The sequence below is a fragment of the Mauremys reevesii genome, linkage group 10 (assembly GCF_016161935.1).
Source record: "Mauremys reevesii isolate NIE-2019 linkage group 10, ASM1616193v1, whole genome shotgun sequence".
Taxonomy (NCBI): Eukaryota; Metazoa; Chordata; order Testudines; family Geoemydidae; genus Mauremys; species Mauremys reevesii.
Genome location: NC_052632.1, coordinates 55335301 through 55350482, shown reverse-complemented (window position 1 = coordinate 55350482; position 15182 = coordinate 55335301). Strand labels below are relative to the sequence as shown.

General features: G+C 51.2%; 1 protein-coding gene across 5 annotated transcripts; it reads right to left on the bottom strand.

Annotated features, from left to right (window-relative positions):
• WDR24 (WD repeat domain 24) lies at positions 1 to 15129 on the bottom strand. Of its 5 annotated transcripts, XM_039491709.1 has the most exons (12): positions 15027 to 15069; positions 14196 to 14285; positions 12896 to 13066; positions 12134 to 12660; positions 10797 to 10974; positions 9098 to 9773; positions 6406 to 6521; positions 5971 to 6092; positions 4768 to 4872; positions 4178 to 4515; positions 2283 to 2467; positions 1 to 636 (listed from the first exon to the last, which is right to left on the bottom strand). In XM_039491709.1, exons 4-12 carry the CDS (start codon positions 12612 to 12614, stop codon positions 468 to 470), a joined length of 2370 nt encoding a protein of 789 aa, XP_039347643.1. In that variant the 5' UTR covers positions 12615 to 12660; positions 12896 to 13066; positions 14196 to 14285; positions 15027 to 15069; the 3' UTR covers positions 1 to 467. The 5 variants fall into 5 exon arrangements, with proteins under 5 accessions (XP_039347643.1, XP_039347642.1, XP_039347645.1 ...); XM_039491708.1 differs by lacking the exon at positions 14196 to 14285 and having other exon boundaries at positions 15027 to 15123; XM_039491711.1 differs by lacking the exons at positions 12896 to 13066; positions 14196 to 14285 and having other exon boundaries at positions 15027 to 15129.
• Between the last annotated feature and the right edge of the window lie 53 nt (positions 15130 to 15182).

Genomic DNA, 15182 nt, shown 5'->3' with positions numbered 1-15182 from the left:
TACTTTGTTCTTTTTTTATTCAGTATAAAAGTCAAGTTGTAGCTCAGAGTCCGGCTCAGACTGTCTTGCTCATTAGATTGGTTTATAAAGAACTATGTTTACATGATATTCTGGTACCTTTAATACAAAATTATTTACACTCCAGTCAAAAATAAATAGAAGACAATGACTAGGAAAAACTGTCCAGGAAGGCTCTTGGATGTTGTATTTCAAGGCTTTGCTGTATTTCAAGCACTGTGGAGGAACCTTCCCTATGCAATGTCAGCCTCACTCTCAGTCCTGTTCAAGGATAGCATACTGCAAGAGGTGCCTCCTCTGTAAAATCCAAGACAGCTTCTCCTGGCAAGTGGCTGTAACTCCAAAACCTCCACCCAAGAAGAGGCTCCAGTGATCAATCTCCTGTTGGTTCCAAGCGGGTCAGGGACTGAATCCCACCTCTCATCAGCTGAGGGTTGGTTCCTTTCAGTTCAGGTGTATTCGCACAGGTGACCGCAGCCCGCTGGACAGTGTGAACTGGTCTCTAGCCATTTCATGATGTGCTGCAAGTGGCCACCATGACTGCAGCCCTGGCACCACACAAACAGGCCCTTCACCACATGGTGGCACACAGCACACATGCTGGCACACTGCCGACACCTGGCCCAGAGAGAGAAGATTACAGGTGAATCAGCTGCAGAGAAAGCACTCTGGGGCAAGTGGCCAGGTCAGGCAGTGAAACCCTGGCATGTACCACTCAGCTCCCAGCTGGATCAAGGACCTCTCCAATCAATGCAGACTCCTCAGGGTGTGAGCTCAGTCAATCCCTGCCCACACCTCAAAACTGTAACTCCTTCAGTATCATCATCAGCCCTGGCTGGCACAAGGCTGGGAGTTTATAAACCGGAAACCCAAAAGAGCAGGAAAAACATAATATTTAGGCCTGACACTGGGTGCCTCACAGCAATGAAATCAACTACAAATCAAACAGCTTGTAAAGAAGCAACAGAACCATGGGGAGGAAGCTTTAACCCAGGTCAGGCTGGGAACACGCGTGGAAGACTGTTTATCATTCAGAATCAGCACAGATCGTTAGTGATCACAAGGGACCCCCCCCAACAGCAGACTGTGTTTCCATTCTGCAGTGTGGTTCAGACAGTGCTCTGAGAGCCAGGGGATGTGGGTTCTATACCCAGTGCTGCCATTGGCCAGCTCTGTAACCTTGGGCAAGTCACTTCACCTCTCTCTGCCTCTGTTTTCCCTCCACCTTGTGTCGAGTGTATTTAGAGCAGGGGACTCAAACACGTGGGCCGCGGGGCTCTTCTGTGCGGGCCACCAAGCTCCGCGTGCCCACCCTGCCCCTTTGCCTATCTCCAGGCCAGGGGTGGGCAAACTACAACCCGTGGCACCAGGAGCCCCCTGCTGCTCCCTTAAGTGGCTGGCAGCACGTCCCTTCAGGCTGGAGGGGAGGGGGGAGGAGGCAGAGGGCTCCTGCATTGCCTTGCTTCAAGGTACCGCCCCCCACAGCTCCCATTGGCCGGGAACAGGGAACTGCAGCCAATGGGAGCTTTATGGGAGCTTTGTGGGAGGTACCTGGAGGAGCAGCAGTGGAGCCCTGTGCCCACCCCCACTCCCCCAGGGACTGTGGTTCCAGCTGCTTCCTGGAGCAGAGCGGGGTAGGGCCAGGAGCCTGCCCTGGCCCCAATGTGTGCCGCTGCCACCCCAGAGCTGCTCTAGGTAAGCAGTGCCGGGCCAGAGCTCGCACCCCGCACCCCAACTCCCTGCCCTGAGCCCCCTGCCACACCCTGCACCCCTCCTGCACCTGAAATCCCTGCCCTGAGCCCCTGCCACACCCTGCACCCCTCCTGCACCCCCTGGTGACAGGGAAGGGGCAGCTGGGGTAGGGACTTTGGGGAAGGGGTGGGAAGAGGTGGGGCAGGGGCGGGGCCTCATGGAAGGGGTGGAGTGGGGGCAGTGAGGGTGCGGGGGGTGTCAGTGATGCAGCCCTTGGGCCAACGCACTAGACCTCATGTGGCCCTTGTGGTCATTTGAGTTTGAGACCCCTGATTTAGAGTAAGCTCTTCAGGGCAGGACCTCTTTGTAAGAGTATGCACAGTGCCTAGCACAATAGGGTGAGCTTCACTGAGGCCTCTAGGTGCTACTGGAGTACAAACAAATAATAACAATGGAAACTGAACTGGGCAGGAGATTACATTACTTCAAGATAATGCATTAGCTACCTCCAGACAAACCCTTGCAAAATGAAGGCACCCACCCCACTGCCCCTCTACCCTAAAGCATCTCACCTGTCGCAGATCCAGCCCTTGTTGCTCATCGGCCGCTTGCAGTTGCTGCAGTTGATATGCAGGGTGGTGGAGGCCTGGTTGAGGCAGTTGATGGCTCTGCACGTGCTCAGTTTGATCACCTCATTGGAGATATTCCAGAGCTGGAAGCGCTGCAGCAGGTCGATATAGGAGGTGTACCAGTGCTCCTGGGATGGTGGAGGGGGGGCAAACACCTAAATTAGTCTTGGTTCACATCAGGGTTTGAGGGCAAAGTTACTGAACCCAAACCCCCTCCCTATGACTCCAGCCTCAGGTTAAATCGGCTTTAGAAGGGGCTATCAAATGTTAGTCCAAACAAGGAGGGGTGCAGAAGGGTATACCATCTAGCTACTTCATGCATTGATTATTCTACAGCACACACAGTTAGCTGGGATGGTAACACTCCAAAGGAGATCTCATCTTGGCAGCTTTCTGCCTTTGTATTGTCTCAGAGAGAAACTAAAGCCAAAAGCATGATTCACTTTGCTCCCAAGAAATTCTTAACTCACAGTCCGTAAGACTGATGGCCTAACTGGACTCCTTGCTTGGTGGTACCTTTCCAGCTGGAAACATTATTTCTTATTCATTTACAGTGGCTTGGTCTTACTATATATTCTGAGACAATTCTCCAGCACAGTGCTCCGAAGCTGTGTGGGAACAGGTTACCAGACTAGGCCCTCGACCAACACCCACCAGCTCCCTTTCAGTTAGTGTATCAGGAATGCCTTCCCCCATCTGTGCTTGGAGCTTCACGCTCGATGTGGGCTTCCTTACAGCTGTCCATGCCTTTGTCACTTCCAGACTGGGTTACTGAAATGTGCTCCAATGCAGGCTACACCTGAGGATCTCACACTTTGGCTGGTGCCTGTCTGTTTAGCATCTCTGACAGTGTGCCAAAATCAGCACCGGCTTCCAGGTACCATTCAAGGTGTTGGATTTGATCTGTAAAGGCATCGTAGAGCTACATTCTCTCCAACTCGAGATTAGATGGGCGCTACAGCTGAGAGCCAATAGATACATCTGGCTGGGGCAGGCCATTGTCTGTGGACAGCCCTTGACTCTGGAATTTCCTTCCCACCAGTCCAGCAGACCCTGAGTTTGCTCAATGCAAAGTCTGCCCAGGACTCTCCATGGGGGACAATGCAATGAAAGGAGAAGATCTGAGCACTGACAATGAGTCAACTGGAGTTATTTGTATGCCGTGTTATAGGGCAAACTGTTCTGCACTCAGAGCTCTGGAGAGCTGTGTTTTCACAAGCCCAAATAAATATACCAAGCTAGTCTGGAGCAGCGACACATGCCTGCAGCCATGCAGCTCCCTTACGTCTTGTAAGGCAAAAGGGTCAGGTGAGGTCAGTGCTCCAAAGGGAGAGGAGCCTCCAAGGAAAATCTCAGGATGCTGGTGATGCTGCAGGTGTCTATCCTCCCTTCAAGTTGGTACTGTGCCAGGAAGCAGGTCCTGTGCTCCTAGTGAGACTGCCTTTCAGACCAGAGGCAGTACTGAGGCAGGAGACACCCTGACACTTTCTGCAGAAGTGGGTTGTTAGCCCCAGTGATTGGGCCAGCTCCACTCCAGAGAATTTGTCTAGTTTCAGCTGGATACAGCATTTGCTTTCACTGTTGTGGGACTTCGCTGTCCAACCAACACCCATGTTCACTACCCCAGAGGTGGCTGCATTTCGCTAATAGAGAAGCGATCCTTGTATCTTATAGGGAGAGTTTGCAAAGCACTCTGGGGTCTTCTGGATGGAAGACTCTGTATAAATACAAGGGATTGTTATGAGAGTCTCCAAACCCTGTTTGCTGGGGGAGGACATGCAGCAGTTTTGCTGAAGAAGCCATTCTCTGGGAAGTGCCTCCTCCCTACAGCGCTATACCTGGGTTTGCTCATCGATCTCTTTCTTGATCCGGTCGCCCAGCACAATGAGCACGGACACTGCCATCTGCACATCCCCCTGCTCAGCGTAGAAAAGGAGCATGTCCCGGACGATGGGGCTGAAGAAGTCGGGTGGCAGGCGGTTCTCATAGAGTGAGTGGGAGATGGAGATGAGGGAGAAGGACTCCACAGGTGTCAGGGACACAGTCTCAGCTTCGTTGCCACTGACATGAGGAGAGTCTGCCTTGTCTTGCAAGTGGTCCAGGGCCGAGGGGTTGTCCACTATTTCATGGCGCAGGGGGAAGGCCTCCTGGGGGAGGATGTATTCCTGCTCTTCGGCTGCAAAGAGACAAGCCCTCTTCAGTGAGCAGGGGTAGTGCCATGGATAAAGGCAACACAAGGTGGGTGTGGTAATATTACCCACCTTGTTCTTCAATATCCTGGGAGAGACACAACTACACCACCACCAGACAAAGGAGTCAAGGAGGGAGTTGGCATCCTCTCCAGTGCAGTGAGTACATACAGGCACCTCCTGCTGAGACCCAGCTGCACTGCAGTCATGCGTGTGCATTCACAGAACAACAAACTCACCATGGGGATTCTCATGGTCCATCATGTACAGCTCATCCTCATCCCCTTCCACATCCCCCAGGAGATAGTCCGCAGGGACGTCGCTGCCCTCTGTCTCCTCATTCTCTGGATGAACACAGAAAGAGGAGGAGGAGCAGAGAGAGAGAGAAGACAAGTCAGGTCAGGATCCCCCTACAGGAGTGCAGCTTGTCAGACTTTCCTGTGCCGCTATGGCAGAAAATGCAGGCTGCTCACAAACCACAGCCCAGCTGCCAACTCAGCATGGCCTCTGCTCTCACCCTCAGCAGACTGACCTGGGGCTGGAGCAGAGGTGGGACAGACAGGCACAGTGCTCTGCGTTGGTAAAGCACCTTCTATCCAATGACCTCAAAGTGCTTCATAGAGGGAGGGCAGCAGCATTGTCCCTTCCACAGATGGGAAAACTGAGGCATAGAGGTGTGGGAAGTGATATGTCAAGAGTCACACAGCACGTCACAGTGACGGGGCTGGGGCAAGACCCAGCAGTCCTGACTCCCAGTTCTCTCTTCTAACCACTATCCCATCCCAATCCTCCCACATTCCAGAGTGACAGGCTCCAGCCTCAAGAGACTTGGGCCAATGATCTACAGACAATTTGCATGTTCACTGATCAAAATGCCTGAGGTTCTGCAACCATGATTTGGCTGGTGTTGTTGGGACAGAGTTCCCCGGGAGGGGGGACGCTAACTGGAACTAGAACTGCATCCCAACAGGATGATGGCGTCACGGTGCAATGCAGACCAGTGAGAGGTTGTGTCACCTGCTAACAATAACCAAGACAAAAAGAGTGTCTGTGATCATTGCTGGTTGGCAGTTGGGCTCAAAAGGACCAGAGCAGTACCTGAGAATGGAGAAACACTGGCACAGTTAAGGGTAGCTGTGGGTCATCACTCTGCTGGGAGCAGGGAAGATGACTGGGAGTGTGCTGGGGTCACCCTGCAAGTAGCAACCAAGGCAGCTAGAGACCACAGAGCGTGATGGTGTGTTGGCAGGTTGACGGGGTCATGCTTGTTGCTGACTGTGAATGTCCCAAGCAGGGAGTTACAGTAGCAAAGCATTTGAGGCATCCAAGGTTACAGGGCAGGCAGTGACTTAACCCCTCACTGTCTGGATTGCACCCCAAACAGTGAGCATTTTGGACTCCTATTACCGAGCTAGCCATTGGCCCAGCCGCTGAAATGTTACCATCGTTGTTGATTAAGGTGGAGGAAGAATCCATGAGGATGTTTTCGGATCGGCTCTCTCCTTTGCTGCGCTCCAATCTGGACTCGTTTCCTATCCCAGATGGTATGTCCTTCAGGTTAAAGCTGGGAAAGAAGCCAAGCCCACATTAGCCCATTTCTGTCTCACGCTGAAAGAAGCCATAGTAGCAGCTGCCACTCTGCTTTCAACTGATAGGAGCCGGCCCACTGGGAAGGCCCATCTGACTTAGATCAGTGGGAAGCAACCAATTCCTCTGCAGTGACTCTAACTTGGTGTAAGAAGCCATCTCCAGAGTGGTTCCCCCTTTCCTATCAGCCAGTCAAGTTTCCACATACCCCCTGTATGCCAGTGCAGGCCTCCCCATCCACTTCCTCCCAACAGGGCCATGTCAAGGGATGCCGTGATTAGACTGCTCACCTGTTCATGAGTGGGAGGGAGGTGCTGCCCTTCCCCAGGCTGTGGTTCAGGTTAGCAGAGGGCACAGTGCCAGGGCTGGAGTAAATAATTCGGAGCATCGTCCACGTCTGGGCAACCTGCCCCCAGGGAGAGAGGGAAGGGGAAGGGTTAGATTGTTACCACTGTCTGTCAACCAAGGCATCAGAAAGTTGGTTTCTGGAACATAGTTCAGGACATGCATTGTCCCTCACCAGTGGTGTCTGTGGGGAGGGGACCTGCTGCAATGTAGAGTTTCTATCCACCTTGCAATGTTCCCTAGATCTTTCCTGCCCTCTCAGGTAACAGAACTGGCAGCAACCCAAGACAGCACCAGCAGTGCAGGTACATTGGCAGAGCTACGCGAGAAGGGACAAGATCAAGTCTGGCCCTGGATCAGAACACCCTCAGAGTGCTGGGATCTGGGCTCTACTTTGGGTTAGTGTCTTGTCACAAACAGTGCTTGGTTGGGCTCTACACTATTTTCAAATCTCCTTGCACATGAGTGAATTTGTGCCCAGTCCAGACAATACTACCTCTGCTCCTTATCCGTTTCATTCTGCTCCTCCTGTGCAGGAGCAACGTAAGACCCACTGCACCAAGGGGCACTCTGTAGTAGAGGGGACGGCAGGAGAGAGACATCTAAAGAGGAGTAGATGTGACAGAGACAAAGGGAGAGGAGAAAAGACAGAACAGCTTTGACTACAGGACACAGGTCAGTCCCCAACTAGCAGGGGTAGATGGACGCTGATGACAGTGCATTTCTGCCCGTGGCCTTAGCAGGGAGTGAAGCACATCTCATCTCACAGCAACAACTCTTAAAGAAAGAAAGGAAAAGAGAAACAACAGAAAGAGCTTAACCTTTGGGCAAGCTACGTTTCCAAGTCACTTCCCAACACTAACCCTGCTTCCATACTCAGGGTTTTACCAACTACTGAATCTAGAACATTGAATCATAGAAACGTTGAGCTCAAGAGGTCATCTAGTCCAGCCCCCTGCACTGAGAGACCGGACCAAGTAAACCTAGATCATCTCTGACAGGTGTGTCTGTCCAACCTGTTCTTAAAAATCTCCAATGACAGGGATTCCACAAGCTCCCTTGGTAACCTATTCCAGTACTTGTCTGTCCTCAGGAAAAACCTTCTAATATCAAACCTATACCTTCCTTACTGCAGATTAAGCCCATTATTTCTTGTTCTGTCTTCAGTGGACATGGAAAACAATTGTTTACTGGCCTCTTTGTAACAGCCCTTAACATATTTGAAGATTGTTATCAGGTCCCACCTCAGTCTTTTCTCAAGACTCTACACACACCCAGCTTTTCCACTTTTCCTCCTGGGTCAGGTTTTCTGAACCTTTCATCATTTTTTGTTGTTTTCCTCTGTACTGGACTCTCCTCAATTTGCTCACAACTGTCTCAAAATGTGGTGCTCAAAACTGGACACACTACTCCAGCTGAGGCCTCGTAACCATGGAATAGAGCATGACAAATACCTCCCACATACTGCATATGACACTCCTGTTAATACACCCCATAATAACATTTGCATTTTTTGCAAGACATTGTTGGCTCATATTCAATTTGTGATCCACTGTAACTCCCAGATCTTTTTTGGCATTACTGCTGCCTAGCCAGCTGTTCCCCTTCTGTATTTGTCCATGTGATTTATCTTGCACTTGTTTTTACTGAATTTCATCTTGTTAATTTCAGACCAATTCTCTTATCAAGGTCATTTTGAATTTTAATCCTGTCTTCCAAAGTGCTTGCAACCCCTCCCAGCCTGGTGTCATCTGTAAATTTTGTACGCATGCTCTAGATTCCATCATCCAAGTCATTAATGAAAATACTGAATCGTATTAGACTCATAACAGATCACTGGGTCTAGCATATCAGTAAGAGATCTTTTCATCTTCCTCTGGAGCAGGGACCAGTCTTTAGGATCTGGTGGTGTTGTAGCCCATCTAACACCTTTTCTGCATTCTGTTAGGTTCCCCTCCACCCCCACTGAATCTGTATGGGGAGGATCATTCTTCACCCTCTGTCTCCACCACCATTTGCCCAAGGGGGATCTCACTGTATTGTTCTTGGCCTACATTTCTGATCTAAATCCAGTTTAGTATTATTTCCCTGTCCTCACAACTCTTCCCAGTTTAGCATCGCCTACAAATTTAATGAAAGTGCAGGTTACTCTCTGTTCCAGAGCAAAGATGTTAAATAAGGACCGAGCTGACACAGAGGCCTGCAGTACCTCACCAGTCACCTCTCCTCTCCCCAGCTCAGTGCTCTGCAGTTTGCCATTGCTCCCATCAGGCAGCATGGACAGCCCTTCTGACAGGACTCCAATCCAAACCAATCTGCATTAATCTGGCCAATGAGATTTCACGAGACACCCTGTCAAAACAAACATTAGCAGCCAGAAACAGCTCAGAAATCACTATGCTAGGAGTACAGAGATGCAGTAAATGTATGTAAATTTACACTATGCATAGCTGTTCCCATTAGAGGGCAGCAGACAACCAGACATTCGCTACAGCCCGTATGACCTGTCTCCACACGGTACCTGGCTATACATATGATCAAGGCTTCCTATGCCAGCCAGTTTGGCTTGAAGGCTCAGCTAATAAAAAGCAGAGCCTGCCTCTCCCTTCCCACAGGCTGTTAGAGGGTTGTACATACCTGGTCACGGTCAAGCTCTTTGGCTACCTTGGCATTGTGGTCACACAGCTCTGCCAGGGGTCTCCCCGCCAGCGCATACTGCTTGGCTGTTCTCACAAACCAATCCATGCTGCCACTCTCCAGGTCTGTCTCAAAGACACTCAGGGCACTGGAAGAAGAGATGTACTCAAACTGTTCCGTGGGGTCCAGCTTACGCTTAAAGAAGATGGGATGCCGCCTGTCACCAATGTAGGGCTTGCGGTTAGAGTCAGAGGAGATCAGGCTTTCTTTGGCTGCGAAGGCCAGGTCCCCAAAGAGGCTGTAGCACAGGCCCTCAGGGTTGGCCCTGTCAATGGGCTGGCTGGCGTCCTTGAAGATGTGCTGGTAAAGGGTGCTGTCCTTGGAGCCCGAGAGGAGGAAGTAGGGATCGTGCAGGTGGCGCCACACGATACCTGTGGTGACGTCCTTGTGCTCTTCAAACATGGCAGACGGGATGAAGGGGCGCCGCACGTCCCACACGTAGATGTTGTGGTCCACCATCATGGAGCAGGTGGCGATGTGGTGCTTGCACTCAGGCCGCCACTTGACCCTGGCCACAGAGGCTATGGTTTGCACGCAATAGATCTCTTTGGCCCTGTTGGTGTTCATGTCCCAGACCTTCACCATCTTATCTCGGCCTCCTGTCGCCAGCCAGCCCCTGGCAGCAGGGAGAAAGGAACAAGCAGAAACATTAACTGGAGAAATGTCCTGAAAGTTGATCTTGGATTACTGGCTTTTTATGCAAGCCTTTTAAGCTACAGGTGGTCAGAGTGCTGCCTGCCAGCTACATGGCACTAAACAAGCACAGGCCTTGGGCACCCTCTCTTTTAGCATGGAGGCATAGCTCACCAAAACTACAGGTCCCAGTGTGCAGATTCCAACCATATCAAAAGGGAACCATGCATGCTAGGACCTGTAGTTCCCACAGACTACACCTGCATATTAAACAAAAGGGAGGATGCAATATCTTCCATTTTATTCAGATTAGGTGAGGCCCTCCAGTTGAGAAAATTTGGTTCCCCTGATTTAAGGCAAACTGCCCTTTGCATTTCAGTCAGTGAAAATGAGAGGGGCTTCCACCCTCCCTTTACCCCCCACAAATAAAAGCAGAGGACAAAAAGGCTAATTTTAGGTACTTTGTGCTTGTCTCAGCTTGTGAAGACAGCTCCCCAGCACGAGATGGACAAGGAGTTCCAGGAGGCTGTACAGGGTTCAGGAGTTGCATGCAACATTTTTTTTTTTAGTATAAATTAATTATTTACTAGGAAATCTGACTTTTTCCCCCCGGTGAATCTCAGTTTATACCTAATGGCATGAGGGCAAATGTGCCTAAGACACAAGCAAGCTGTGTTTTAAAGCAGCCCTCTCACTCCCTGAGCTGATCAAGTTGGTGAAACACGCTGGACGTACCTGATATTGCCTAGCTCCAGCAGCTCACTTCTGGTTTACTAGTTACTGCTGGCTATCCCACAGAACAGCAAGAGTGACTTGTTTTATAAGCCACACTGCTCCTTCCGATATTCAGGAGAGAGCCGTGTGCCCATCAAGTTCTCAGCACCCCACTGAACAGTTCTCACAGAACCACTGTGTGAAGGCACCACCTTCATGAATTTTTTGACAAGACAGAGTGATTGCCATGGGCAGAGCGGGGCTCAACCGGGGTGGTAGGTATAGCACATACCTGTCTTCTAGATGCCAGTCACAGCAGAAAACAGGCCCATTGTGAGCTGTGAACATCCTCTCGTAGCGATCTGGCCGGCGGATGTCCCACAGCTGCACGTTCCCATTCTCAAAGGTTGCAGCAAAGGTGAAGTAATCACGGATGCTAAACTGCACATCGCGCACGCTTTCCGATTGGCCTGAGGGACAATAGGAATGTAGACCAGATCCGACAGGGCCCTAGCAAAGTCATTCCCCCTGGTGGTGGTAATGCTCATGTTTGCTAGACATGGTCTACAATAAACTGCCAATGGCAGGCCAGCTTGATTCTCTCCTGGACTCAACCCAGTGCACCCTGGGTGTAGGAAAAGCAGAAATCACCTCTACTAATGCTCCAAGGGAAACCAGTGACCACCCCGGTTCAAAACAGTTTCCTTTGCAGAGCTGGCACTGCCTCTGCCCTACGTAGTCCATAAATAGAGAACTTCAGAGCTGTCAATCCAGCACCTGTCCATCACACTTTTTTTGTCCTAGCCTATCTCCCTTACCCAGTCAGTAACTGTGTCATCAAAACCACTGCTTTCCTCAGGTACCAGACTTCAAGGTACCAGATATGGGCAACTGGGTTGGGATGTGGTTGGGAAGAGGGTATGATTCAGGGACAATGGGAAGCAGATCAACCATCCCCCAGCAGCTCTAACACTACCCTAACAACTGACACAGATAATGCAGCTCTAGACATCGCCTACACGCAATTTTCAAATCAGACCAAAAAGTTGCATGTCGTGAACCTGAGACCCCAGATGATAATGACATAGGCTTACATCACTGGCTGCTACAGACTAGAAGTCCCACCAGCAGGGACTCTGTCCCCCGATCCCTCCTTGGATCATCATAGCCCCAGAAGGGGTAAATCTTTACCACAATGAAGCACAAAGAGATCAGAGGGACAAAGGTCTGGAACATAGGGAATTATCTGGTATTTTCCCCTTATTTAAGGTGATAATTGACAACTCCAGCCTGCAGCATATGCAATAAGCATCCTAACACACAGAACACTGGCCAAGTGGGCCCAAGATTGGGGCTTGGTCTAAACTTAAAACTTATACTGGCATAGCTATGTTGGTTAGGAGTGTGAAAAAACCACAGCCCTAGTGACATAGCTATGCCAACAAAACCCACAGTGGAGACACAACTATGCCGACAGATGCACTCTTCTGTCATATTAGCTAACACTGTATGGGGAAGATGACATTACTACACCGGAAGAACTCCTCTCCTGTTGGCTAACACTGTGTCTACACTATGCAGCCTATCCCAGCATAGGCTCTGCAGTGTAGACATGGCCAGAGCCCTTACCAGAGAAGGTGCTGACAGAATCTTTCTTGCGTAGGTCAAAGCATTTCATATAGCCATCCTGGGAGCCACTGAGGAGCATATACACCTCAGTGGGATGGAAGCACACTTTGTTAACTGTCCGCTTGTGTTCAGTGAACAGCTGGTCCTGTTTGTTACGGGATGGCTTCCCAAGGTTCCAGGTCACAACCACACCATTGGTAGCTGCTGTTGCCAACAGGTTCTCATCCATCTGATGCCACACTACATCAGCACAGCTGAAGTTCAGGGACGGTTTACGGCCAACACGCAAGTTTAGCTTCTCCACAAACTGATCTTCATCTATTGAATAGATCTTGAAGATGTTGCGGCCAGCTACCACCACCTGAGCAGCATCACGACACACACTGATGGCATTAGCAGGGGCATCCAGGTGACAGAACATGGTACGTCCAGTGATGGTGTTGCCACCAAGGGCAGTGGTAACCCTGGCCATTTTCTCCATGGTTGTCCTCTGTGTGAATTCCTCTCTTTAGACACCACTGGATGCCCTGCCCAAAGAGAAGGCTTTGAGACTTATATCTCCACATGGAGCATTCTCACAGGTGAGTCCATTTCCACCAACTGCTTACAGACCTCATTAAAACCTTCTTGAAAGCAAATAAATTTATGTATGCAGCATCTAGGATTCTCTTTCTACTGTTCCAACCGGACTTGCATACCACTTTTCCTGATCACATTAATCAATCAGTCTTTAATTACAGAAACTACTGCACAGCCACTTACTTAACAGAATAGCTCAGATTCAGCCCTGGTGTCTCTTTGGTCACCCCCTGCATGTACTTTCCAGTAAGTCCATGTTAACCTTTCAGAGATTTCAGTTTCCTTCTTAATTCAAATATCTGAGAAAATACCCCTCTTGCAGGAACAACTCTTGCTGAAGCTGTCAGTAAGGGCCTGTAAAGCAAGAGAAGAATCCCTCAGAAGGCAAAATGTAGTGATGAGGACAGAAGTGAGCCAATGAGCTGTTCAGTAACACAAGACATAACAGGATTAGACTGTAGAGTTCTTCATCATAAGGTCATAATGCCCAAATTGGTGAAAGCACCAGAGAAAGAATTTCATTTTTGTTCTAATAGTGAATTTAGTGCTGAAGAGTGACTGCAATAGAGAGGGAGGCAGTGTTTGTTATCCAGACAACTACAGCATAGGCAGCAGTGGGGCAAGTTCTCCATACTGACAGCGTACCTCAACCATGTAGGGTCCACCCAATGCGGTGAAATTAGAGTTGAAACCCCCATCCTAGGCCTTTCTGCTGAGAAAATGCCAAGCATCCCTCATTTTAGAGCCATGTTTGCCACACAGTTCTCATGCTTTCTCACTGGCACCAATACGAAGTCAGGGCAGCAGGATCACCGAGCTGGGGTTTTCTCAACCTTTTTGGACTCAGGACCCATTTATAAATGTTTATGGCCTGACGCAACCTCATAAATAGTCTGGGGGTGGAGGCCTTGGGGGGGGGGGGGGAGGGGTTCAGTCAGGTCCTGCGCAGCACTCACCCCATAGTGGCAGCTCTTGTGCTGTAGAGCTCTTGGGCTTGGCTCGCCGCTCCAGGCATTGCAAACTCTGGGGTTGCAGCACTGGGACCAAATTGTGGAAGTGGAGTTGTGACCTGGCACATGGGGTTGCAGTGCCATTCACTCAAATTTGGCCACCCGGACACATCTAAGTGGCACTGAGATCCCAGAGGTTGCAGTGCCTGGAGCAGGGAGGTGAGCCCAGCCACCCCTTTGGGATGGGAACTGCCACAAGACCCTCTGAAACATTCTGGCAACCCAATTTTGGGTTCCCACCCCAGGTTGAGAAACCGTGTTATAGATAACTGTTCACCAGCACTGAAATCCTCTCATCCATTTTGAGATCTTCCCAAGAGACGGGAAGAAGCCTTGGCATGTTGCTAAACCTCAGTGACAAACACATTCTGGTTTCACACAACCCTCTGCCCTGTAACGTTCCTCAAGGTGCCCCAAAGCATACAGAAAAGTAATGATATAATGGATCTCCAGGCAATCACAGCAACCACAACCTTGAATGTTGGAACCTCATGTTGAGAGGGGACCAAGACAACAAAGCAGTCAGTTGCCTTATCCTTTACAGCCATGGGTCTGGTTGCTCCCTACAGAGAAGGGCAGGAGTCACCATGGGTTACTGATTAGCGGAAGGGTGGACAGTTTGGGGTGATGGGGCTCTTTAAAAAGGGGCTAGTAGCCTGGGTCTCCCTGCTTAGAATAGCTCCTCCCAATCCCTTTCTTAATCTCCACCTCCTCCCCTGGTAGCCCATGGCCCCCCTTCCTTACCCCTGCCCCCTCCCCTCAGTCCCCCTGCTCCCTCCTTACCCCCCACAACCCCTACCCTCGGTCTCCTTGCCCCTGCCTTACCTCCTGGCCCTCTACCTTTGGTCCCTTCCACCTCTGTTCCTTACCCCCCCCCATCTCCCTGCCCCTTCCTTACCCCATCTCTCTTCCTTACCCCCATCCCTTACCCTCAGTCTCCCCATCTCCCTTCCTTACCCTCCCAACTACCCTCCATCTCCCTGCCCTTTCCTTACTCCCCACCCCTCCTCAGTCTCTCTGCCCCTTCCTTACCCTCCGACCCCCGTGCCCCTCCTCAGTCTCCCTGCCCCTTCCTTACCCCCCGCTCTCCCACCCCTCGGTCCTCTACCTCTCTTCCTTACCCCCGAGCCTCGGTCCCCTCTTCCTTACCCCCACCCCTGCCCCGGCAGCCCGTGGCCGCCCTTTCGTCCCCCGCCCCCTCTCCTCGGTCCCCCCCGCCGGGCGGGAGCGGCTCGGACAAGGGCCGCAGGCCCAGCAATCACGGGGGAAGCGGGCCCGGGCTGGAGGCCCAGCCCGGCACCTACCGCGGGAAACGGAGCAACTTTGGGCCCGGCTGGCTCCTCCGCCGCGGCACGGAAACACCGCCCGGCTCCGCTCCGCCCGCCCTTCCGCCGCCGGTAGCGCCCCGCCCCCAGGCCCGGCCGGAGCCATTGGCCGCGGCCTGGGGCCCGGCAGGGGAG